Genomic DNA, 24,419 nt, shown 5'->3' on the forward strand with positions numbered 1-24,419 from the left:
GTAGTTGTCTATACTCCAGCTTGTTTCACTGAAACAGTAATCCCTAGATCTGCTTCTCTTAAAGAAACACCTTCTTTTAGCCAAACAATTGAAAATGCAAGTCAACTTTAGCGATGGCATAAGCATATTCTAAACACTTGACTTGAGAAGTGCACGAATTTAACCTATAGAATTTTAAACATCTCAAGTTTTATTTGGACACATGAATATAAATGTCATAGTTACTGACTCCATTTTCATTCCCACTGAAGTAATCAAGCCTAGAAAAATGAATTGCTTTGTGGAACCTGACTTCAGGGCTCCAAAGAAAGATTCCAGCGAGCCGTATGATGGCCAATCCATGAGTCTGTGCACACAACCCCCAGAGTCCTGAAGATGGAAGCATGGCATGAAACAGCCCATCTAGAACAATGGGCCATGAACTAGGGGGCGGGCAGGTCCGGCTAAAAAAGAAAGAAGAGCATCCCATTCCAGTACAAGAGGACCCACCTGTGGTGAGCGAGCTGCTGGAAATCACCAAGATCGGGATGGGGGAGCTGTGAGAGGCAAGACCAGATCCCTATCCTGAAGAACTTAGGTGCAATTCCCAGAGAGCCCACCCACCTGAGTTGATTTCTACTCCATCAGGCTAAGCTTTCCAGACCAACTAAGCCATCCATTCCAAGTTCATTCACACCCATGACAATGAGACAAAACAGGCAAATCTTACAAACAGCTGGTGAGTGTCCAAGTGGGAAGGTCTCAAGCTTATCAATTTGTACCAAAAGGCTTTAAGAAGTACATAAACACTGACCAAAAGTTCCACTTTCAGGAATTTTCCATAAGGAAATAACCAGAAAACTGTTCAAAGATAGATACAGATAGATATAGATACAGATACAGGTATATAGACATAGGTAGACAAATGTAACATTGTGATATAATAAGATACATATTTCAGTCTTTATCCCAACTCCTGGCAGAGACTCTAAAACCTCTGTAATTTCTTCAGTCATAAAGGTACTAGGACAATCTTTTGTTCTAGTATTTGGTCTTTGGCGCTGATTCCTGACACAGAACTCCTAAATCCCTCAGAACTCCCCAAGTGGTTGGATTATCTTTTTTCTAATAAGGTGACTCCTGGTGGGCTCCTGGATGGCTTCTGGATGTGGGCTGGTCTCCCGAAAGATCAAGTTATGATTAGAAGCTCGAACTTTTAGCCCCTTCCCTCCTCTATCCTCCAGGTACGGGGGGGGGGGGGGGGGGAGATGGAGTTCATTATCAGTGATGCCTAGCTCTTCCATAAAAACTCCCTGAACCACAGGGTCTGGAAAACTTCCAAGTTGGTGAACACACCACCAAGTTGGGCACACAACACACTGCAGTTCCATGGGACAGAAGCTCCTGAGCTTGGGGCCTTCCAGACCCCACCTTAAGGATCTCTTCAACTGGCTGTTCATCTATATCTTGCATCATGCCCTTCATTCTATAACAAATCAGTAAACATTAAATAAGTGCTTCCTTGACTTCTGTGAGCCACTGGAGTAAATTACTGAATCTGAGGAGGGCATCATGAGAACTCCCGACTTGCAACTAAGCTGGACAGAAGTGCAGCAAGCTAGGGACCCACTACTTGCAACCAGCGTCTGAAGTGGGTTAGTCGGGGCACCTGGGTGGCTCAGTCGGTGAAGCAGCTGCCTTTGGCTCAGGTCATGATCCCAGGATCCTGGGATCAAGTCCCACATCCGGCTCCCTGCTCAGTGGGGAGCCTGCTTCTCCCTCTGCCTCTGCTGTTCCCCCTGCTTGTGCTCTCTTTCCCACTCCTCTCTCTCTCATTCTATTAAATAAATAAATAAAATCTTTAAAAAAAAAAAAGAATTGAAGTGGGGTCAGTCTTGTAGAAATGGGCCTTTGACCTGGGGGATCTGATGCTAACTCCAGAAAGAGTTATTAAAAGGACACCCAGGTAATATAGGACACTGAGAACTGGTCACTAAAAAATAAAAACCCTACACACCTGATGTCAGAAGCATTGAGTAAGTAGAAGAATAGGACTTGCCTTTTTAACATACAAGATGCATCCTACTGTGATAATCATAAAAATGACAATGAAGAGAAGGCAAGACATCAAATAAGCCAAGTCCCTAATGTATTTGACTGATTTCACAGATATTACACTTTAGATCATCATTTTGGATTACAAATTAACAGTACTGCCTTTAAAAAGAGAACAAAAGACTTGTTATTTTTTTTCCAAAGTATTTGTTATTCAACCATTTGAAAAGTAAAAAAGAATCATTAAAAGTGTTGCTAGTATATTGCCACACTTTTTGAGGTACTTTCCCCTTCCAAAAATGATACAAAATGAGTCCCATTTGTAGTCCATATGTATCCTATCTGAAAATGTGCAGGAGTTATCTATATAGAGGACTGCGGGGGTGGGGGGGGTATTTGAATAGAGTTGACACACAATGTTACATTAGTTCCAAGTGTACAATTTAGTGATTTGACAAGTTTATACATTATGCTATATTCACAAGTATAGCTGTCATCAGATTAATATTCCTAAAACCGGTTAGGACAAAATGCCTGGTGTTTTAAGTGAATTCAATTGGATGTTAAAATATAAAAAATAAAATTACTGAATGGGGAACGACTGCATTGCTAATTAAGGTAACTGAAAGGCCCTCACACAGTACCAGATATTGGCGAATCTAAAGCCCTGAGAAATGACTGAGAATCTAAAACTACTAGAGTTTCCCAAATATCTAAAGAGATAGAGAGTGAGCTCTCCAAACTATGGACAAGTGAGCTTGAGAGGAAATAATAACAAAACGTTATTTATGAGCAGTGGAAAGAGAATCTCTGATTCTTTTATGGGTTCACAAAAAGGGGGTTTAACGGATTAACCTCACATTTTACTAGAACAGGGAGCATGACAGACACATCACATCTTTATTTTAAGAAAGACATTAAATCAAAAACTTTCAGAATCTCCTTATGTACAAGATACAAGAATATGGATTTGTGGCAAATACAAAGAGTGTTGAATAATAACCAGGGTCTCCTTAGATGGAGACCTTCAGTATAAGTCACAAGATTCTGACATTATCTCTGGTCTGTCCCATATCTCTATCAGAAACTCAGCGAGATCTGTAGCATATGCTAACCAAGCTTGCAGAAAGCCTACATCTGCGAAAGAGGGTCCACTCAACTGGCAGACTAAGATTCACAAAAAGTTTAAATGCTTGCTATTGTTAATTAATTCTTACAGGTTTAGGTAGAATATGGGTAAGAGAAAAGTCCCACATCTGGACATAAAAGAGAACAAAATACTTGCAATCCAGGCTAAAGCTATACACATAGTATTGTCCAAGGGCTGTTAGTTTATGCTAAACTCGCCGAGTTATTGCGTCTTGGTTATCAAACACATCAAACTGCATTAAGCCAAACTAATTTTCATTTCAGTTCATTCTAACAGATATTATTGAGTACCTACTTCATGTCAGATATGATGTAGGGCCCAGAGATAGAAAGAGAAGACATGGCATCTGCTACCAAAGAGCTGACAGCATTGTAGGAGAAAGAGAGACATTGACAAATAATAGTGAAAGAAAGCTAGCAAAGGGAGAATCTACCGGGGTAGAGACAGGAAAGAGGGAGGTATTCTGGTGTGTGCCGGAGAGGGTATCCAACATGGGGCAGTAGCCCCTCCAGGTGCTACTTTAATGCCGGAGCACCTTCCTAGGAGAACCCCAGGATGCTGGAAGAGTGGGGAGTCTCAAAAATGATGTCTCAGGGGCACCTGGGTGGCTCAGTGGGTTAAAGCCTCTGCCTTCGGCTCAGGTCATGATCTCAGGGTCCTGGAATAGAGTCCTGCATTGGGCTCTCTGCTCTGCAGGGAGCCTGCTTCTCCCTCTCTCTCTCTCTGCCTGCCTCTCTGCCTCCCTGTGATTTCTGTCTGTCAAATAAATAAATAAATAATCTTAAAAAAAAAAAAATGATGTCTCAGGAAAGACTTGAGGAGATGTGGAAAGCTCAGTCTCGAGAAAGATGATAGAAATTATCCCAAATTCTCCAAGGGAAAGGATTTTTGCCATAATTTAGCCACCTTATGGCTATAACCCTAGTGCCCAGCACAATGCCTGGTTCCCAGCTGTCAAAATTAAGTGAATAATGGATGGATGTACGGACAAAAGAATGAGGGAGTGAAGCAATGCATGGACTCAAGCAGCTCTCAGACTGGAAAGGAAGACGCAATAACAATGCTGCAAAGAGACTCCCCAAGGGCTAAGTATGGCCTACAAACTGTTCTGTTTCAACAGTACGCCTTTTCTCTTTTAATTTACCAACATATTTAAAACAAGTGATTTCTTTTTTCTTAAATTAACATATAATGTATTATTAGCCCCAGGGGTACAGGTCTGTGAATCGCCAGGTTTACACCCTTCACAGCAATCATAGCACACACCCTCCCCAATGTCCATAATCCTACCCCCCTCTCTTTATCCCCCTCCCCCACAGCGGCAACCCTCAGTTTGTTTTGTGAGATTAAGAGTCACTTATGGTTTGTCTCCCTCCCGATCCCACCTTGTTTCATTTATTCTTTTCCTACCCCCCAAACCCTCCACATTGCATCTCCGCTTCCTCATATCAGGGAGATCATATGTTAGTTGTCTTTCTCCAATTGACTTATTTTGCTAAGCATAATACCCTCTAGTTCCATCGATGTCGTCACAAATGGCAAGATTTCACTTTCTTTTGATGGCTGCATAGTATTCCCTTGTGTATATGCATGTATGTGTACACACACACACACACACACACACACCACATTTTCTTTATCTACTCATCTGTTGATGGACATCTAGGTTCTTTCCATAGTTTGGCTATTGTGGACATTGCTATTATAAACATTCAGGTGCACATGCCTCTTTGGATCACTACATTTGTATCTTTAGGGTAAATAGCCAGTAGTGCAATTGCTGGTTAATAGGGTAGTTCTATTTTCAACTTTTTGAGGAACCTCCATGATAAAACAGGTGATTTCTTATAAAGATCTCTAGCTTCTCTTAAAATATTAGAAGACCTGGTAATTCTGGGCCCACATGGCTACATGGAAATATCTGTGTGCCCATTGAGATGGCGCAAAGTAGTCACAATTTAACACAATACAAGCCAACTACTCTAAAGAAGAAGCAGTATTTAAGACTAGAACTGGTGTTTGGATAACCAGAAATGTCCATACAGAAGCATGAAAAACAGCCCACCCTAAATACCACCTAAGAAAAATAGTTTCTCACGTCCCACGTCACCCTAAGTGCATTCCACTATAGCATTTACTCAGTTTTTTAAAAACTCTTTAACCATATTCCTCAAATATTATAAGCTTTTTCATGCATTGTAAAAAATTCACTTTTTTCCTCATCATATCCATCTCTCCTAGCACACAGTAGACTCTAAATGAAAGTTTACTGAATGAGCAAATAAACTTGAATTAAGTTGTAAGTTGAAAAGATCATCTTTCCCTTTTAACAGTAAGAATCTCTAATTTGGTTCAGCCTTCATCTCTAATTCATTTTTTTTAAGATTTTTTAAAAAGATTTTATTTATTTATTTGACAAAGAGAGAGAGAGCAGCACATGCACCAGCAAGGGAGGGGCAGAGGAAGAGGTTGGCTCCCCGCTGAGCAAGGAGACCATTGGCAGGGTCTGTCCCAGGACACTGGGATCATGACCTGAGCAGAAGGCAGACATTTAACTGACTGAGCCACCCAGGCGCCCTGAGCCTTCATCTCTAACTTAAAGCTTAAACCGAGCAATAAGAAGTGTATGTATGTATATATATATATATATATATATATATATATTTTTTTTTTTTTTTTTTTTCCTAGAAAAACTCTGAACAGGGTGCCTGGGTGGCTCAGTCAGTTAAGCATCTGCCTTTAGCTCAGATCATGATCTGAGGGTCCTGGGATTGAGCCCCACATCATGCTCCCCTCCCCCCAAGTCTGCCCTGCCACCACTAGTTCTCTCTCTCTCTCTCTCTCTCAAATAAATAAATATTTGAAGAAGAAAGAGGAGGAAAATGGAGAGGAGAAGGGGAAAAAGGGGGGGCGGGAGGAGGAGAAGGAGGAGAAGGTGGAGGAGGAGGAGGAGGAGGAAAAGATAAAAGAATAATCACATCTGACCGGCTGAAAGCCTTCCAGACTTTTTGGCAAACAGGACCGCAAATGCCCTTCCTCCATCTGAGCTTGTCTGCCTCCCTGTAAAGCTGCCCAGAGAAGTGGGGTTACAATGAACTCACAGCAATCACAGGGCACTGGTCCCCAGAACAGGTCACAGGGTCACAGTGTCCACCAAGAAGTTACAGGAGGAGGAGTGGGGAAGGAAGAGGAAAGCCATTGGCTGCCCCTCCTTTTCCACCCACTCACAGAGCCTGGATCTCTAGATAAAGCCCCTTACTCCTTTTAATTTTCTTCCGTGGAAAATAGTTCTGGATTAAAAAAACAAAACCGGGGCGCCTGGGTGGCTCAGTGGGTTAAAAAAACAAAACCGGCTGTGTCCCTGGAAGAGACTTCTACTACGGAACAGACTAGGACCCTTCTTCCAGGAGACCCCAGGTCAGTCAGTCAAACAGCTCTACCTCCATACTCCCACCTAACAGGTCATGATTCTCCCCTGTGGTGACTCAAGCCTGGCTTTCCACCAAGCCTGGAGTTTCCCAGGTACACAGAGACGAAGCAACATCTAAGAGGGCTGCACATCTACTTCATTCCTACAAACAGTGTGATTAACTGGCCACCACCAGCGATCCCTCCCAGGGGGTCATGGCATCCTGATCACCCTTAGGTCCCTGCTGCCTGTCTGCCTTTCGTGGTAAATGCACTCCCCTTGTCTTGGGCAGCTAAGCTCTGCCACTGGCATCCGGCTCTCCCAGACCCCAGCAGAAAGCCCACCTCAGTCGCATCTCCCACATCACACCTGCCCACAGACAAGAGCCAAAGCAGAGCTTCTCCAAGCTGCAGGTGCTCCCTCACTAACGTAGTTCTTAATGCCTCAGTGGAGGGAAGATCGCTGGCCCTCAAGGACTGTAGTAGAGGGGTGGGAGGAAGGTGTGGGCCGGCGGCATGTGGTAAACGCACGGCAACATTCCTCTCAATGAGCTTTTGGATTCTTTTTTCTGTAACACTCCAGAGATACTTGGCATCTCAGCTTCATGTAACATATGCTCCCACTGGGTCCCAGTGGTTCCCAGATTCTGAATCCCCTGACGTGCATGCTACAATTGCCAATTCCCTCATTCCACCCCCAAGATAATTGTAAGTTAGTAAATGTGAAATAGGACCTGGAGATCTGTCCCAAGAAACCCAGTGATTCAAACCAGGTGATACTCAGAACAATGAGAGACACGCATCTCAATACTTAAAGGAAGGCTACCTATCTTTGCCATGATTACCTGGGAAATCCAGTTTTCTCAGCAATAACACAACATACATTCTTTCGCAATACAAACTACAAACCAGGGAAAAGAAAAAATTAAATGTACTTTAACCATCCTAACCTTAACTGTTTCTGCTATCTCAAGTAACGAGTCCTCCAACACTTTCCTCGTGAGTTTCCACCGCCCAAAACTGAACACACAGAACATTCTCCGGTCTTCCTCAACTGCCATTCATTTTTCTTCTTCCCTCTCTTGCCATCCTCTTAGCTCTCAAACACTAATAAGTGGTTTCCATAGTCTTCTTAGATCATTCAACCAATAAATAACAACATCTGGTTTTTCTCGTTTTCCTCTAAGGCGAATCCCTTTGGCCCTTAATCATTTTGGTTGCTCTTCTTCTGCATTCCCTCTAGTATCAAGAATAAATCAGCAAATCATCACTTAATGTTTCAAAGAACCAAAGGATATGATTTTCAGGCACCAAGGCAAGTAACACAGTGCAAAGGGGGAGACGGGTGCTCCGAGACACAAATAAAATTTATGGTCTGGGTTTGTGCTCAAGGCATCCCATTCTCCCCTGGCTATGAGGAAGCTAAGGGGAGGGAACAAGGCAAGAGGGACTTGTCAGGAGGAGTCCACACCCATGCAAGGGATAGTTATTGTCATGAGGGTCCCGTAAGTGCTCAGAGTAACAAGTACATCAAAGAAACGCTGGGGAAACTGAGAGGAAGAAGATCTGTGACAAGGCAGCAAGTCTCAAAAGAAAATCTTCAAAAAGAGAGTCAGCAAATAATAAAAATTTAAAATAAAAATAATAAAAATTTAAAAATTAAAATTAAAATAATTTTAAAAATAAACAGATATAGATATAGTTTAGTTAGAAGCATAATTGAGTTGTCAGTTTTTAGCCAATTCGTTTTCCTTTAAAGGTACATGTTTGGTAAAGTTCCTGGATGCGCTACAATTCTGACAGTGACTAGCCAGAGTTTATGTGGGGACAAACTCCTGCACTGGGATGGATGCACTCCCTTCAGACACTAGCTGCAAGTTCAACGGTCCCCAGGCTACCTGCCCTGCTGACCAACTGACCACAAATCTTGGGGTTCCCACAACTCCCTCAGATTTGATAATTTGCAGGAATGACTCACAGAATTCGAGAAAGCATTACACTTGTGATTTCAATTTTATTGTACAGGATAAAAATCAAAACCTGTCCAAAAAAAAAAGACTCATGGAGACAGGTCTGAGAGGGTCCCAAACAGAAACCTTTCTTGTCATCACCTCCTCAGCATGATATATGAATACCAATCAGGCAAACTCAACAAGCTTCAATGCCAAGTTTTTAACTGGGGTTTCATTACTTAGGTTGATTGATAGAATCAATCACTGGGCATGTGACTGAACTCAATCTCCAGCACCACCTTCCCTGCCTGGAGGTTGGAAGGTAGGGCTTGTATGTGGCACAAAGTCCCATCGTTCTAAACCTACAACTGGTCTTTCCAGCATAGCCAGCCCAGATGGCTATCAGATGGTCCATCGTGAGTTACCTCTTCCTTAGCACAAACTCAAGGGTGATCTTGGGACCCACTGTGAGCAGCAGAGACACTCCCATCACTCAGGAATTTCCAAGGGTTTAGAAGCTCCCTCCCAGGAACCTGGGATAAAGGTCAAATTCTTTATTCTACAGTACTTGGCGACAGAGAGTCACAGTCATCATAGTTCCTTTGAGAAAGTATTTTCAGAGCCTTATACTTTATTTGATCCAACTGGAAACATGTCATGTCTACCTCACTGGCTTGAAAAAACATGGCCTTTCTTTAAAGACTATAGGAAACGAGGATGGATGAACTTTGGTCCCCTGACAGCAAGGTCTGGAGAAAACTCTGTAATTCTGGGGTTTGCCTCAGAAGGCACAGCTGCTATGTCCAGTCTTAAAATTTACAGCTAACATCACATTTCAATATGCCACGCAAGAGGAGAATGGTCCCAAAGTGCTGTGGATCGTCATTCTTTACAGAGAGTCACAGTCCCAGCAGGAGGCAACAGGGAGCCACCACTGCCCCTTTCAGAATCAAAACTGTCCCTCAGCCTCCCATGAAGCAGGACCCACTGGAATCCATCTCTTGTATCCTAGAAATTCTTTATCTGCCTCCATTTTTCTCTTTGACAGAGGGGGGAAAAAAGGAAATAAACCAAGAAACAAATTAAGCAGACTTTTTTGTCTATGTTATAAAAGTGTACCCCTGCCTAAATATTTACCTGAAAAAGTCAAGCATTCATGTGAGTGATTAACTCATTCAATCTTTCAACAGTAATTTAGGAAGCCCCCACTTTGTATGGCAGGCATTGTTCCAGGTGCTAAGGATACACCTCATGGAGCAAGGGAAGAAAAGAACCAATAATAAATCCATGTTGCCAGGGTACCTGGGTGGCTCAGTGGGTTAAACCTCTGCCTTTGGCTCAGGTCATGATCCCAGGGTCCTCGGATTGAGCCCCACATCGGGTTTTCTGCTCAACAAGGGAGCCTGCTTCTCCCTCTCTCTCTGCCTACCTCTTTGCCTACTTGTGATCTCTCTCTCTCTCTCTCTGTCAAATTAAAAAAAAAAAAAATCCATGCTGCTAGACAGCAATGTGGGCTACTAAGGCAAAGAGGGTAGAGTGAGGGAGTAAGGATGAAACATGGAGGACAGTCCGCCATTTTGGATCAGGGTGCCAGGGAAGGTGTCAAGGAGGAAATGACATTTGAGCAGAGATTGAAGGTGGTAAGAGAGCAAGAGTGCATGCGTCTGGGCAAAGAGCATTTCAGAAAGTATAAAGGCTCCCAGGCAGCAGTGGGTGTAGCCTGTAAAGGACACAAGGACTTTAGAATGCCGGCAGAGGTAGATTGAGGTGCAGACTAATAGACCAGAGGTCAGGGAAGTGGCCAGGGGTCAGATCAACAGGGTATTGGAGAACAAAAACCATTCTCATCATTTGGAAAAGAACAGTGCCATTAACTCTGGCATGCCCAAGCACTCCTCCCCTGTCCCTCCCTGCTTTTTTAAGTGGAATGACTACGTATTCAAAGTATTCAAAGTTAGGAAAAACATGAACTGTAAGCTCCAAAGGAAGACAGAAAAGACATATGTTGATTTAAAATAATAAAAATAAATAAATAAAGATTGCTTCCAATGGTGTTTTCTAAGCTTCATTCAGAGACTCACCTCTAAAAACCCTCATAATTCAAAAATATACTCCTCTGATTTTCCATCCTTCCTACACTGCCAGACTATAGTCCAAAGCCCATTTTACATCTAAGTCTCATGCTGGCAGGCAACTATCTTAACCTCCGTCTCTTGGGGTTTCCAAGAGAAACATTAGTTTGGCATGCAAATTTCAGAGGACATTTTTTATTCTCCTCTATAAAATCTTCATTGCCTTCAATCATATTTTTCCTTGGCTCTATCCATCACTGAACATCCTAGACAATCTAGTCAAACAATCTACGATGGCAGGTGTTGGCCATCAGAGACTGCGAACAGAAACTTACCAGCTTTGCTGCAACAGACCATCTCTACATGAGTTCCAAAGAGGACAAAGCAAAAGGAACAGAACCAAAATGAACATGCCACCATTTCTTTTAGATTTGGGGCATAGAGGCTAGAGCTGATTTTCATGGTTGGCATATCATCTCCGACTAAAAGATGCAAACTGCTGCAAAAAAAAAAAAAAAAAAAAAAACCAACCCACTAAAACCTCTTCAGATCCAAGCATTAAAATGTTGCAAATCCTTACAGCTGCACGTATTAAGATATTCTATTTTTTAACTCTGACATTTCAAACCACCCACTTTCACTCCTATGGTGTATATCACCATCAGAATCCTTCAATTAGATAAACCTTTATAGCGAATTGGTAGAATACTATGATCCAGTAGCCTAAAAGCAGAGAGACTCAAGAGTTTAAAATCCTTTCATTTGCCTTAGTTTCCCCATCTTTAACATGGAAAACCCCTGCTTCTTTCTTGTTGAAGGAAGCTTCTCCTTGCTTCCTGATCTGGATGGTTCTGCTAACAATCCACCACGATTTTTTTTTTCTTTTTCTCAAGAGGAAAAGGGCAGAGAGGAAATAAAATTAAAAAGCTAAGCACCTTTTAAATCAGTCAGGGCCATTCTTCAAGATGGGGGTTATGGGCATCATGGGTTTTGGTTCTGTGTCAATTAAGTGCCTACAGAGTGACTTCACGGGTTTAATGTTCTGATTCCAGAGTTAAAAACAGGTCATGGCCAGTGGAGGATAAAGAAGCAAAATAAAAAAGGTGACTGCTGCAGATTAAGTTTTCACAGATGTTTTGATTCTGCTCTACAATGGTCCAAAAATATTTCTGTGTGCCTTTGGAAAATAATCTTATGAAAAGACCAAATGTAAGATTTGACTGTGAACACAAATTCATTAGAATTCTAAACTCACGTCAAGGAACACAGAGACAACCATTTGTATCAGTTAATGTTTGCTTAGAGAAGCAGAACCACCAGAAATGATAGAGCAGAGAGATCTGCTGTAGAGATCTGACCTTTCCCAACTGTAGAAGCTTGCTGCACAGCCTATGCAAGCCTGCTGCTTCTGTCTGCATGCAACACCCACAGGGCAGGCATTTAGGAGGGAGGAAGGATGGGTGGACTTGAGAAGAGCCAGAAGCAATGAACAAGAACCCGAAGGTACCTCTGCTGCTCACAGCCTGTAAGGCTCCAACTTTAATGATGCGAGTGGCTCAAACAGGCTGGCGCACTTCCGCAGGGCTGCACACACACCTGCACCATGATTTCAGGTAGCTAGAGCACCATGATCTGGAGAGCTCTGGAGATGCCATGGACCTAGCCAGCAGCGGGTTAGCTGGCATGTCTGTGACAACCCACAGGAGCTGTGACAGCACCAACACCTACACCAGCCCTCTGACCAAGTACGTGGCCACTTCACTTTCACTTTCCAAATCTCAGAGAAATTTCTCTAGTATAGTTATAACCTAGTGCAATAAAGGGAAAGAATGTCCCAGAAACAGAGTTCCAACTCCAATAAATTGATGTAATACAAAGCAGTCATATCTTGGTGAACTGATTTCATTTTCCTTTGCACACTGCCCCACAATCTGGTAGAATAGACACTAAAAATCCACTTCTTTACTCCAATTTCAGCCGATTTCTTATGTGAGAAAAACTGATTAATACATTTCTATGCATGCAAGTACCTTTATAGTAACAAACATCACACATCTCTATTTATTAACTTATTTATTTGTTTATTCTTAAGGTAATTTCTAGCTCTCGATTATGTGAGACATTCATTCAGTGAATCAAAGATAATGAACTATTTTAATAAAAACTAAGTTTGAGGGACGCCTGGGTGGCTTAGTTGGTTAAGTGTCCAATTCTTGATTTTGGCTTGGGTCATGATCTCATGGGTCGTGGGATCAATTCCCCCCTCCCCCCACACCCCATGTACTGCACAGAGCTCAAAGGGAGTCTGCTTGCAGAGTCTCTCCCTATGACCCTCCCCACACTTGCATGTGCGTGCAGGCATGCTCTCTTGCTCTAATAAATAAATAAATAAATCTTAAAAAAAAAAGGCAACAACAAAACCTAGGTCTAAGTTTTGTACTGGGAAAGACAAGCTACAGAATGGGAGAAAAGTATGTGCCAACCCCATAGATGACAAAGAACCTTTACCTACAATATATAAAGAAATCTTAAAATTCAACATAAAAAAAAAATCCACTTAGGACAAAAGATATGAAGAGACATTTTAAGGAAGAGGGTATACAGAGGGCAAATAAGCACATGAAAGTATATTCAACACCATCAGCCATTAGGGAAATGCAAATTAAAATCACAATGAGGTATCACTGTATGACTATCAGAATGGCTACAATCAAAGAAAGTGACAATACCAAATGCTGGTGAGGAAGCACAATAACTGGATTACTCATACAGGTATGGGAGGGTCTGGAAAACAGTTCATCGGTTTCTTAAAAAATTAAAAATGCAACCGCCATGTGACCCAGCAGTTGCAATCCCGTACATTTATCCCAAAGAAATAAAACCAGTGTTTACAAAAAAACCTGTAAATGAATGTTTATAGCAGTTTTGTTTCTAACAGCCTCAAACTGCAAACAACCCAGATGTTCTTGAACAGGTGAAGGACGAAACCGTGGGACAGCCACACAACGGACTACTACTCAGCAACAGAAAGAATGAACTACTGATATGCAACAAATCTGAATAAACTCTAGAGAATTATGATAAATGCAGAAAAAGCCAGTCTCAATAGGGTTACATATACATGATTTCACATATAGCACTCTCAAAATGACAAAATTATGGACATGGAGATTAGTGGTGATTGTGGAGCAGGTTGGGATGTTACAAATTGGGGGGTTGTTAGGAATGAGGTGTTTATAACTATGATAAAGAAGCAGGAAGGATCCTTATGATGAAACCATTCTGTATCTTGACTGTGTCGTAATCTTGGAAATCTACATGTGACGAAACTGCATAGGATGAAATGCACACAACAGAAATAAAAGAGTATGGGGTGCCTGGTGGCTCAGTGAGTTAAGCCTCTGCCTTTGGCTCAGGTCATGATCTCAGGGTCCTGGGATCGAGCCCCGCATTGGGCTCTCTGTTCAGTGGGGAGCCTGCTTCTCCCTCTCTCTCTGCCTGCCTCTCTGCCTACTTGTGATCTCTCTCTGTCAAATAAAGAAAATCTTAAAAAAAAAAAGAAAGAAAGAAAGGAGAAAAAGAGTACATGTAAAACTGGTAAAATCTAAATAAAAGCTATGGATTGTATCAATGTGAACTTCTTCATTGTGATATTATACTGTAGTTATGCAAGGCTTTAACCCTGGAGGAAAATGGATAAGAAAACTCTGTATTATTATTTACAACTGTATGGAAATGAACAATTATCTCACAATGAGAAGGGTTTTTCCTTTTTTTTTCACGCCAAACACAATATAAGAAAAGAAAACTAGGGCCACCTGGGTGGCTCAGTCTGTTAAGCATCTGCCTTCAGCTCAGGTCATGATCCCAGGGATTTGGGATCGAGTCCTGCTTCAGGGTCCCTGTTCAGCAGAAAGCCTGCTGTCCCTCTCCCACAACCCCTGCTCGTGTTCCCTCTCTCGCTGTATCTCGGTCAAATAAATAAATAAAATCTTAAAAAAGAAAAGAAAATTATAGGCCAACATTTATGATAAGCACAGATGCAAAAGTCCTCTATAAAATCCTAGCAAACTGAATTCAACAGCACATTTATAGGAACATAAGCCATAACCACCTGGGTTTTATCCCTGGGATGCAAGAATGGTTCGACATGCACAACTCACTCAATGTTACATACCACATTAACAGAATGGAGGGTACAAATTACATGATCATGTCCAGAGACGCAACAAAAGGATCTGACAAAATTCAACACCTTTCATGGTAAGAAGTCTCAAAAATTAGGTTCAGAAAGAGTATCTCAACACAATAAAGAACATACATGAAAAGCCCATAATTAACATCATACTCAATGGTGAAAAACTGAAAGCTTTTTCTCTAAGATCAAGAACAAGAAAAAAAAAAAAAAGACAAGGATGCCCACTCTTGCACTTCTCTTCAGCACAGTACTGAAAGCCCTACCCAGAGCAATTAGGCAAGAAAAAAGGGAAAAAAAGAAGTAAAATTATCTGTTTGTATATGGCTCTGATTTTTTATGTTAGAGAATCCTAAAGACAAAAAAACCTGCTAGGATATTCAAAATCAGTAAAGTTGCAAGATACAAATCAATATACAAAAATCAGCTGCATCTGCATTTCAAGTTTAAAAAATCAGCTGCATTTCCGTACACCAATAATGAATGATCCAAGATTAAGAAAAACAATCCCATCTGCAACAGCATCAAAAAGGATAAAATACGGAGGAGTTAACCAAAGAGGTAAAGTTAACCAAAGAGGTAAAAATCTTGTATAATTGAAACTATAAATCACTGACGAAAGAAACTAAAGAAAACACAAATAAATAGACATCCCACGTTCATTGGTAGAAGACTTACTATTGTTAAAATGTCCATAATACTCAAAGCCAATTATAGTCAATGTATTCTATATTAATATACAAATAGATTTTTTTTACTGAAACAAAAAAAAAATCATAAAATTCATTTGGAACTACAAAAAATCCTGAATATACAAAGCAATTTTGAGAAAGAACAAAGCTGGAAGCATCACACTTCCTGATTTCAAACCATATTACAAAGCTACAATAATTAAAACAGTATGGTAGTGGAATAAAAACAAACACACTTACCAATGGAAAAGAATAGAGAGGCCAGAAAGTAACCTACACATATATGGTCAAATGATCTTCAACATAAAGGCCGAGTATACACAGCAGGGAAAGGATAGTCTCTTCAACAGTGTTAGGAAAAATGGTATCCACATGCAAAAGAATAAACCTGGATGCTTATCTTACACTACACACAAAAATCAACTTAAAATGTACTGACAACTTAAATAGACCTGAAACTGTAAAACTTCCAGAAGAAAAACAGGGGTCATGATGCCAGGGTCCCAGGTTAGAGCCCCACATCAAGCTCCTTGCTCAGTGCAGAGCCTGCTTCTCTCTCTCCCTCTGCTGCTGCACCTCCCCCACAGCTTGTGCGCTCTCGCGCTCTCCTCACTCTCTCTCTCTCTCTCTCTCACTCTCGCTCTCCCCCTGTCAAATAAATAAAATCTTAAAAAAAAAAATGGGGAAAACTTCATGATGTTAGACTTAGCAATGATTTTTTAAAATATGACACCCAAAGTACAAACAATTTAAAAAAATTAGGTAAATGGTACTACATCAAACTAAAAAACCACTGTACGGCAAAGGAAGTAACCAGCAGGGTTAAAAGGCAACCAGTGGAATAGCCAAGGCATGTATCTGATATGTTAAATACGTAAGAAACTCCAACTCAAGGTAAAACAAAAAAGAAAAAAAAGGATGAAAAAATGGGCAAAGGGCCTGAACAGATATTTTTCAATAAAGACTCAGCCATAAAAAAAGAAAAGCTTGCCATTTGTGACAACATGGAAGGTATAATGCTAAATGAAGTAAGTCAGAGAATGAAGAATACCACATTACTACATTTATATGTGGAATTAGAAAACAAAACAAACAGAACAAAACAGAAACAGACTCAAACACAGGAAACAAATAACTGGTTACCAGAGGGGACAGTGGGGGGGGGGGGCCGGCAAAATAGGTGAAGGGCATTAAGAAATACAAACTTCCAGTTATAAAATAAATAAGTCATGGAGATGTAATGTACAGCCTAGGGAACACAGTCAATCATATTGTAATAAATTTGTATAGTGACAGATGGCAACCAGACCTATAGTGGGGACCATTTTATAATATATAAAAACATCAAGTCACTAAGGTATACATCTGAAACTAATAGGGTATCATATGTCAATTATAGTTTAAAAAAAAAAAAAGACAAATGGCCAACAGTACGTACATGAAGATACTTAACATCACTAATCCTCAGGGAAATGCAAATCAAAATCAAAATCATAAGGAGTTATCGCCTCTGTCACACCCATTAGGCTGGCTTTTATTAAAAAAAGGTAAGTGTTGGCAAGGATATAGAAAACTAGAACCACTGTACAGTACTGGTGGGAACGTAAAAGGTGCCGCTCCTATGGAGAACAGTATAGAGATTTCTCAAAAAGTTAAAAATACAATCAGCTAATAAGGCAGCAATCCTATTTCTGGTTAAAAATCCGAAAGAATTGAAATCAGGATCTTGAAGAGATATACGCACTGCCAAGTTCACTGCAGCAATACTCACAATAACTAAGACATGGACACAACGTAACTGTCCCTGATCAGATGAATAGATTAAAAAAAAAAGTGGGGGAGTGCATGGGTGGCTCAGTCAGTTAAGTGTCTGCTTCGGCTCAGGGTCATGATCCCAGGGTCCGGGGTTAGAGCCCCATGTCAGGCTGCTTGCTCAGGAGGAAGCCCACTTCTCCCTTTGCCCCTTCTCCTGTTTGTGTGCTCTCTCTCTCTCTCTCTCTCTCACACTCTCTCTCTAATAAATAAGATCCTTAAAAAAAAAAAAATTTTAAATAAGTGGTCTATACATACAATGAAATACTATTCAGCCTTAACAAAGGAAGTCCTGTCATATACAACAACATGGCTGGTGGGGAGGACATTATATTAAGTGAAATAAGCCAATAATAGTGCAAATACTGCATGACTGTACTTACATAACATATTTAAAATAGTCAAATTCATATGGAGAGTAGAATGATGGCTGCCAAGGGGGCGCGGAGGGGGGTGGAGCCCGGAGAGAGCTGCTGTTCAGCAGGTATACAGTCCCAGTTACAGAAAAGGAGTAAACACCAGAGATCTGCTCTACCACACTGTGTCTAGAGTTAATGATATTTTATTGTGCTCCTAAGAATTCTAAATGGCAATTTCATGTTAAGTGTTCTTACCAGAAAAAAAAAAAATAAAAATGTTCTCGAATTCTCAAAGATTTTTATTAAAAACAGAAAACCTAGTTTAATATATAATTAAAATAGTGTGTATATATATTTAAAGGGCCACTTTATTTTCACCAACTATATAAAACAAAAATCATAAAAATTTAATCTATGTAAAGAGTTTCAGGCCAATGCTTGTTTCACACTGAGTAGTTAATAAATTTGATTTTCTGTCCTTCCTTGCAACAACCTTTAGAGTTGTATGAGTCTAGCACCATCAACAGTACCCCCCACCCCCCAGGTTTCTCCTTATGCTGTTGCACAAGAAGATCCAGTGTGGAGAAAGCTTCCAGGTCTTATTTTAATTCACACCTGTGAACATGGAAAGACGAGCTTTCTCTTTCTAAAGAAACATCTACCCCTTTCTGATTAGTGCTGTGCTGCTCTCTAGATCTGCAACTCAATCTTCTCAAAAAAAAAAAAAAAAAAAAAAAAAAAAAAAAAAAAAGGATATGTTACACAGCCAGTAAGATGAGATTATACAAAGAGCAATAGTTTTAGACGCAAATCTGCATTTTGTAACCAATGAGAACACAGTGAGGAGTTGGCCCCGCCCTGCAACTCTCCTTCCTTAACCATTTCCCCAAAACCCTTGCTAACATTCCTTATCAGTGGCCTTGCCTCACTGTCTACTTCCCTCCCCACTCCTGTTTTCTGTCCCTGCCATCTCCAGCATGCATGAAAAAACACTTTAGAAACTCAAGAAGTGAAAACATCCTTCCCATCCTCCACCAAGTGGGCACTGGCATTTGGCCCTAACCTTTTCTAAAATGTAAAATGTTCAGATCAAGACAGTCTCCATGGCTGTTACAATCCCAGCACATCTCACACTGTGAGCTTCCACACCTTAAATGAACCATCAGTCCTCATTGTAATAAGTGAAAAGGCAGGCCGATCTAGAAGATGAACATATATATTTGTGTCATCTAAGATTTTAAGAAACATTTGGAAAACTGAGAGTACTGAGCAACTCACTCAGTAGCTAAGGTTATCTTTCAGCCAAAAAGCAAAACCACTTTCCAAGAGGACTAATGTTTACAAAATACTCTCTTCAGAGTCAAATGTGCAATTTCCTCACTCTCTTTTAAAATACTGAATTTACAACTCAAGAATTAAGTCAAAAGCCCCTGAATTACTGACAACTGCTATGATTTCCTTTTCTAAGTCATCACAACCACCTGTCAAAAAACCTTGGCCTCCTGGCCCCAGGCAAGCTTTTCAAGCTGCGTATCCCGTCTCGAATAACTATTACCATAAAGACGGGTTCATATTACACCCACTGGAAAAGGCTTAAAACACTGATGATACTGAACCAATATTTCAAGTTTTTGTCCGGCACATTATAAGCTTAAAGGCTGAGCCAAATTAAAAAGGATTGAGTCAAGCTCACAGTGTACCAGATAACACTCATATAAAGCCCTCCTCCTCTTCCTTCTGAAGCAAGCCCTCTTTTAAATTCAAGAAAATACTCCACCCTACAAAACCCTGGCGTTCTCTCGGTTCCTTTTACACTTCATTCACACCAGAAATGCTGAATCATGACTCTGAGGTTGTAAAACAAAAACTATTTCGACTGGGACACCAGGATCTCCAGAGGATCCCACGCTCTGCCTTCCTTTGCTTTGCATCTTATCTAAACCCCGAGCCCTTCCGCAGACCTGCAGACTGGAAAGGCTCCGGGAGCAGCCAAAGACTGCAGGTCGGAGGAGAGCCTCCGCTCCCATTGCTGCGCCTCCCCAAAACCCGTGCAGCCCTGGCACGGCTCTCGCCTCTCCTCCGAACGCAACCCCAAAGGGACTGAATCTCTCGCCATCAGCAAGGCTGCCCAACAACCTCCGAGAAATTCCCAACTTGGAAGCATCCCCACCACAGCCTCCAGTCCGAAACTCGCCGGGCTCGCGCGGTCGCACTGGACCAAGTGCGGGAGCAGCTCTAGCAGCCCTGCTCCCAGCCCTAGCCCGAGAGACCAGCCCGCCGAGAGCGCAGACTCCAGAGAAACTCGATCCCAACTCCCAGCCCGCGCCTCCCGAACCGCCCCGGGAGCCCAGAGAAGCGGGGCCGGGGACAGCGGCGCGGAGTGGCGTGGACAGCAGCAGAGGAGGGAGGCGTGGAGAGGAAGGGGCCCCAAGAAAAGAAACGACCCCCCCCCCCGAGCTGGTCCCGCAACTTCTCCCAGCTCGGACGAGAAGCGAAGAGAAACGGCTACGGCTGCGAGCGCGAGCTAAGGGACTCACTTGAAGGTGAGGACGCAGAGCGGCCGGTAGGACTTGTGGCTGGTGTTCTCGGCCATGCCCTTGCCCCAGAAGTCGTTGGTGAAAATGCCCCAGCGAAGCGGGGCGCCCGGCCGTACGTCGGGGTTGTTCACGATCGCCCACACGTCGTCGTGCACGAACTCGCCCTGCAGGGAGCGGCCGTAGCATAGGCAGCTCGCCCCGGCCAGCAGCGCCGCGGCCCCGGCCGGCCCGAGTCTGCAGCCCCGCCGCCGGGAGGGCGCGCGGTCTCCGCTGCCGCCGCCGCCTCGGGCAGAGCCTGTCACCACCATCGTGCCGCCGCCACCGCCGCTGCCCTAGCCGCTCCCGGGCGTCTGGCATTCTCCCCGGCCGGGGCCCCGGTGGCGCGCCGCGGCTGCCGGGAGGTGGGCTCGGGCATGATGCGGCGGCAGCCGGACCCGCCGCTGGCGCCCCGCGCTCCGCCGCCGCCTGCGCCGCCGAGTTGGCCCAGCTGCAAATAAACAGCAGTCCCCCCGCCTCCCCCGGCCATCGCCACCTCCTCCGCCCCACTGCGCATGCCCCGCTCGCTCTCGCCTCCGCCCGCCCCCCTCCATCCCCGGACTAGGGCCGCCCCCCCCACCCCCAGTGCCCTCCTCCCCCGCCCGGCTTGCAGCCGCACTCAGCCCGGGGCGCCCGCGTCCCCCGCGCCGGAGTTCGCGCGCAGGTGGAGTGGGGTCGCGGTGCGGGGCTGCCCGAGAGGCGGAGAAGGGGCCCCGGGGTCCTGCCCGGCGCTCCCGCCCGTACTCACCGCCGCCCCCGAGTCACGCACCCCCACCACCCCCACCCCACGGGACCAGGAGGGCCTCATCTGCCGGCACCTCCCGGCCCAGGACCAGGGCGGGCTTAGCAGGTGCGCACCCTGAAACCCCACACCCCGCGCTCCGACCCAGAGAAAAGTGGCCGTGGCTTCCCGGGAAGTTCCCGGCTTTCAGCACCCCGGACAACGCGGCGGCGGCGCCCGGCCACAGGCTCTCCCGCCCGCGCCCGCGCTCCCGTCCCGTCGCCCTGTCCACGTCCCCTCCCCGGGCCTTTCTGTCCCCGACCCGCCTGCGCCCCGCGCTCGCAGCCTCCACTGGGGAGGCCGTGGGGGAAACGGAGCTGCCCGAAGTACCTCCCTGAAACCAAGAGAAAGGGTCTGCGGGCCGAGGGCTTCCCGCCCGCCCTGTGCGGGTTGTTCAGGGGCGCCGCGGGCTATTAGCCTTTCAGGGCCCGTCGCTCTGCTCGCACTTAGGAAAAGTCCCAGCTTCGATTTGGGATTTGGGTCTGGGCATGGAATTGTTTTCTGAAACATTCCTTCTCAATTTATTTCTTACTGAAACTCTTTAAGACGATCCTGAAGATGCTGAGCAAATTACTTTTTCTTCCCATCTAAGTGGATCACTTGATCTGATGATTATTTCCTGGACTGCGGGCTTGTTTGAACTGTTCCTGCTAAGTCAATACCACTTGAGGAAAAAGAAAAAAAAAAGGAAAAAAGTTAAAACGTTAAGGCCTCCGGCTTTGACTCCCAATCTCCCCATGCTTCTGAAAAGTTATTTTCTTTTTCTAAAAATACTAGTTATGGATATAAATAAAGTAGGTATCCCAGAATAATGATTGCTAGAATTTCTCCAGATTTGAAGTCTGTTGACTCTTTGAGTCCCATCACAAATGGAATTTGATATATCCAAAGAGAAAAAATACAAAATTTATTTATTCCTATCCTTCAAAAATTCTTAAAAGGTTCATTGATCTTAAAAAAAACAAAAAACAAAACAAAAAAAAAAAACAGTAGGGGCGCCTGGGTGGCTCAGTGGGTTAAAGCCTCTGCCCCTCTCCCAGGGTCTTGGGATCCAGCTCTGCACCGGGCTCTCTGCTCAGCAGGGAGAGCCTTCTTCCTCCTCTCTCTCTGCCTGCCTCTCCCCCTACTTGTGATCTCAGCCTGTCAAATAAATAAATAAAATCTTAAAAAAAATTACATAAAATAAAAGGCAGAAATTGTTCTTATAATAACTGAGCATTTGCGTGACCAATTTTTTGGTGTTTTTGTTTTTGGTTTTGTTTTTAAGGATGTATCTGAGCAGTTGAAAACCCAGTGAATGAAGGCAAATATTCCAAAGTCAAGATGCATTTCATCCATTTTACTTTGGTGACTTGAAACTTAGTGAATGTAAAATGAAATTGAGAAACCCAAGCATGGATGTCTTTATCCTTGGGTTAAAACTTGTTGACCCTTGATAGGTTTAATACCCAGACCCTACAGACACCTGAATCTACCCTCTTCCCCAAGAACACAGTACATACAGCCTTTCCTCTTTGCCTGCCCATCAATTTAAAAGAAATATATTAAGAGAACACACTATGCTACAATGTGCTAAATTGTGTGCCTGTGTGGTTGTGTGTATAAGGCTAACACTATAAAAGTCTATTTTTTTTTAAGATTTTTATTTATTTATTTGAGAGAGAGAGAGATTACAAGTAGGTAGGCTCCCTGCTGAGCAGAGTGCCCAGTGTGGGGCAGGGGCTCAATCCCAGGACCCTGAGATCATGACCTGAGCCGAAGGCAGAGGCTTAACCGACTGAGCCACCCAGGCACCCCTAAAAGTCTAACTTTCTAAGTTAACAGCTGGCTAGGATAATGAAATTATCTTTTCTGAAATGATTATAGGTTTAATAAGCCAATATATCAATTCTTTACCTAAAATCCTTACCTTGAGACAAGGTCTTAATCCCAAAGAGTGACTAATAATGGATTTTTACGGAGACCTTTTCTCCCTCCAATTATCCTTAAACAGCCCAGCCCACCCCCTTCTTACCTGAGTTGTTTTCCTTTTTTAGATGCAGTGAGTTATCAGAGTTCTCCATGACAATAGAGAGAAGGGTGGAAGGAGGAGAACTGACTCCAAACACCAAAAAGATAATGGAGGAGATAAAAGGGGAAAGATAAAGGAAACCTCGAAGTGGGACTCCAGGTTTCTGAGCTCAGTTTCATTAAGTTTTCCTCTACGTTCAGTGGCATCTGTCTTCTGTTTGGTTTGGGTGATGAGTTTGAGATTCCTCTCAAGTCCTCTCAAGCACGAAGCAGTAAGTAAATACTTTTTAGAAATTGAGCAGCTCTTTGCAACCCCATCCCCTCCTATCTCAGTCTTGTTCTGTGTTCCAGGAAAACAGTGTACAAGCAGTGACGTCAGAGGTGGCTTTACATTGATATGCCAGTCCATCATCCCCTCTGCTTCTCTCTTAAGGTGTAAAGCACTCATCTTGGCTAATAAATGGGTCCAAAAGGAAATGAGATTTCATTCTTGTTAGTCTCTGATTATTTTTAAAGGATTTAAAATTAGAGCAATATTACCTTCTAAGACATCTTTTGTCCACTCAGAGCAATTTAAAACATAAATTATTACAGAAGTGCCTGACAGTCATACAGATTAAGTCGCTCATGTAAATTAAAATGTACCATGGTCTTTAAAGGAATTAGGACACAACTAAAAATAAATCAAGGATAAGTAGGTATTTTACTAAAACAAATTTCAAATTACTGTCCACTCTGCTTTTTCAGCCCAATAAACACCCCATTCAGATACACCCTATATAAAGGGACAAATGCAATGTTATAAAGTCATAAATTCAGAAAAAGAGCTGATAATATAATTGGTGTTAAAAATAAATGTTCATGATCTAGTTATTTATCTATTACCCGCTCTTGAGGAGAATACAGAAAAATAGGGAAAAAAAAAAGAACAAGAAAATTAAAACATTCTCACCCCATCACCCCCTGCGCCAGTGATAGGACAGGCAATATGCACTTGAAGAAGCTGGTCAGCACTAGGCAGGACAAGCATGGGACAGCCTGAGGTGTGATGTGAGAACTGGCTGCATCCGGGCTTGACCCAGGCTGGTGGCAGCCCTGGCAGCAGCCGCCCCCAGAGAGAGGAGGGGTTCCTCATGGACCTAAACTGGCTTCCACTCCCATCTCCGGGGTGTATCTCTGAATTCTGCCCAGAATTAAAATTAAACAATATCTGTGATCTTGTACTTGCTGTCTCTCAGGCAATAAACTTTGTCAGCAAATCACTACAAGATAAAAGCATACAAGTACTTACTAGAGTTAAAATAAAGCATAGCAAGTACTTACTAGAGTTCAGAATCTCTGGTTTTGAAAGCTGCTGCAACACGGCAAAGCAAATATCCAC

General features: G+C 43.1%; 1 protein-coding gene across 2 annotated transcripts in view; it reads right to left on the minus strand.

Annotated features, from left to right (window-relative positions):
• TMTC1 (transmembrane O-mannosyltransferase targeting cadherins 1) overlaps positions 1-20,773 on the minus strand; it is a 264,007-nt gene extending 243,234 nt beyond the window's left edge. The window contains exon 1 of one of the 2 annotated variants that reach the window (XM_013057825.2): positions 20,212-20,773. In XM_013057825.2, coding sequence (XP_012913279.2) covers positions 20,212-20,568 — 357 coding nt within the window. In that variant the 5' untranslated portion in view covers positions 20,569-20,773. The remainder of the gene's footprint in view (positions 1-20,211) is intronic. The other variant, XM_004755702.3, reaches the window with a different exon arrangement.
• Between the last annotated feature and the right edge of the window lie 3,646 nt (positions 20,774-24,419).

This window comes from Mustela putorius, unplaced genomic scaffold (genome assembly GCF_011764305.1).
Source record: "Mustela putorius furo isolate JIRA1106 unplaced genomic scaffold, ASM1176430v1.1 tig00537227_pilon_pilon_pilon, whole genome shotgun sequence".
Classification (NCBI taxonomy): domain Eukaryota; kingdom Metazoa; phylum Chordata; class Mammalia; order Carnivora; family Mustelidae; genus Mustela; species Mustela putorius.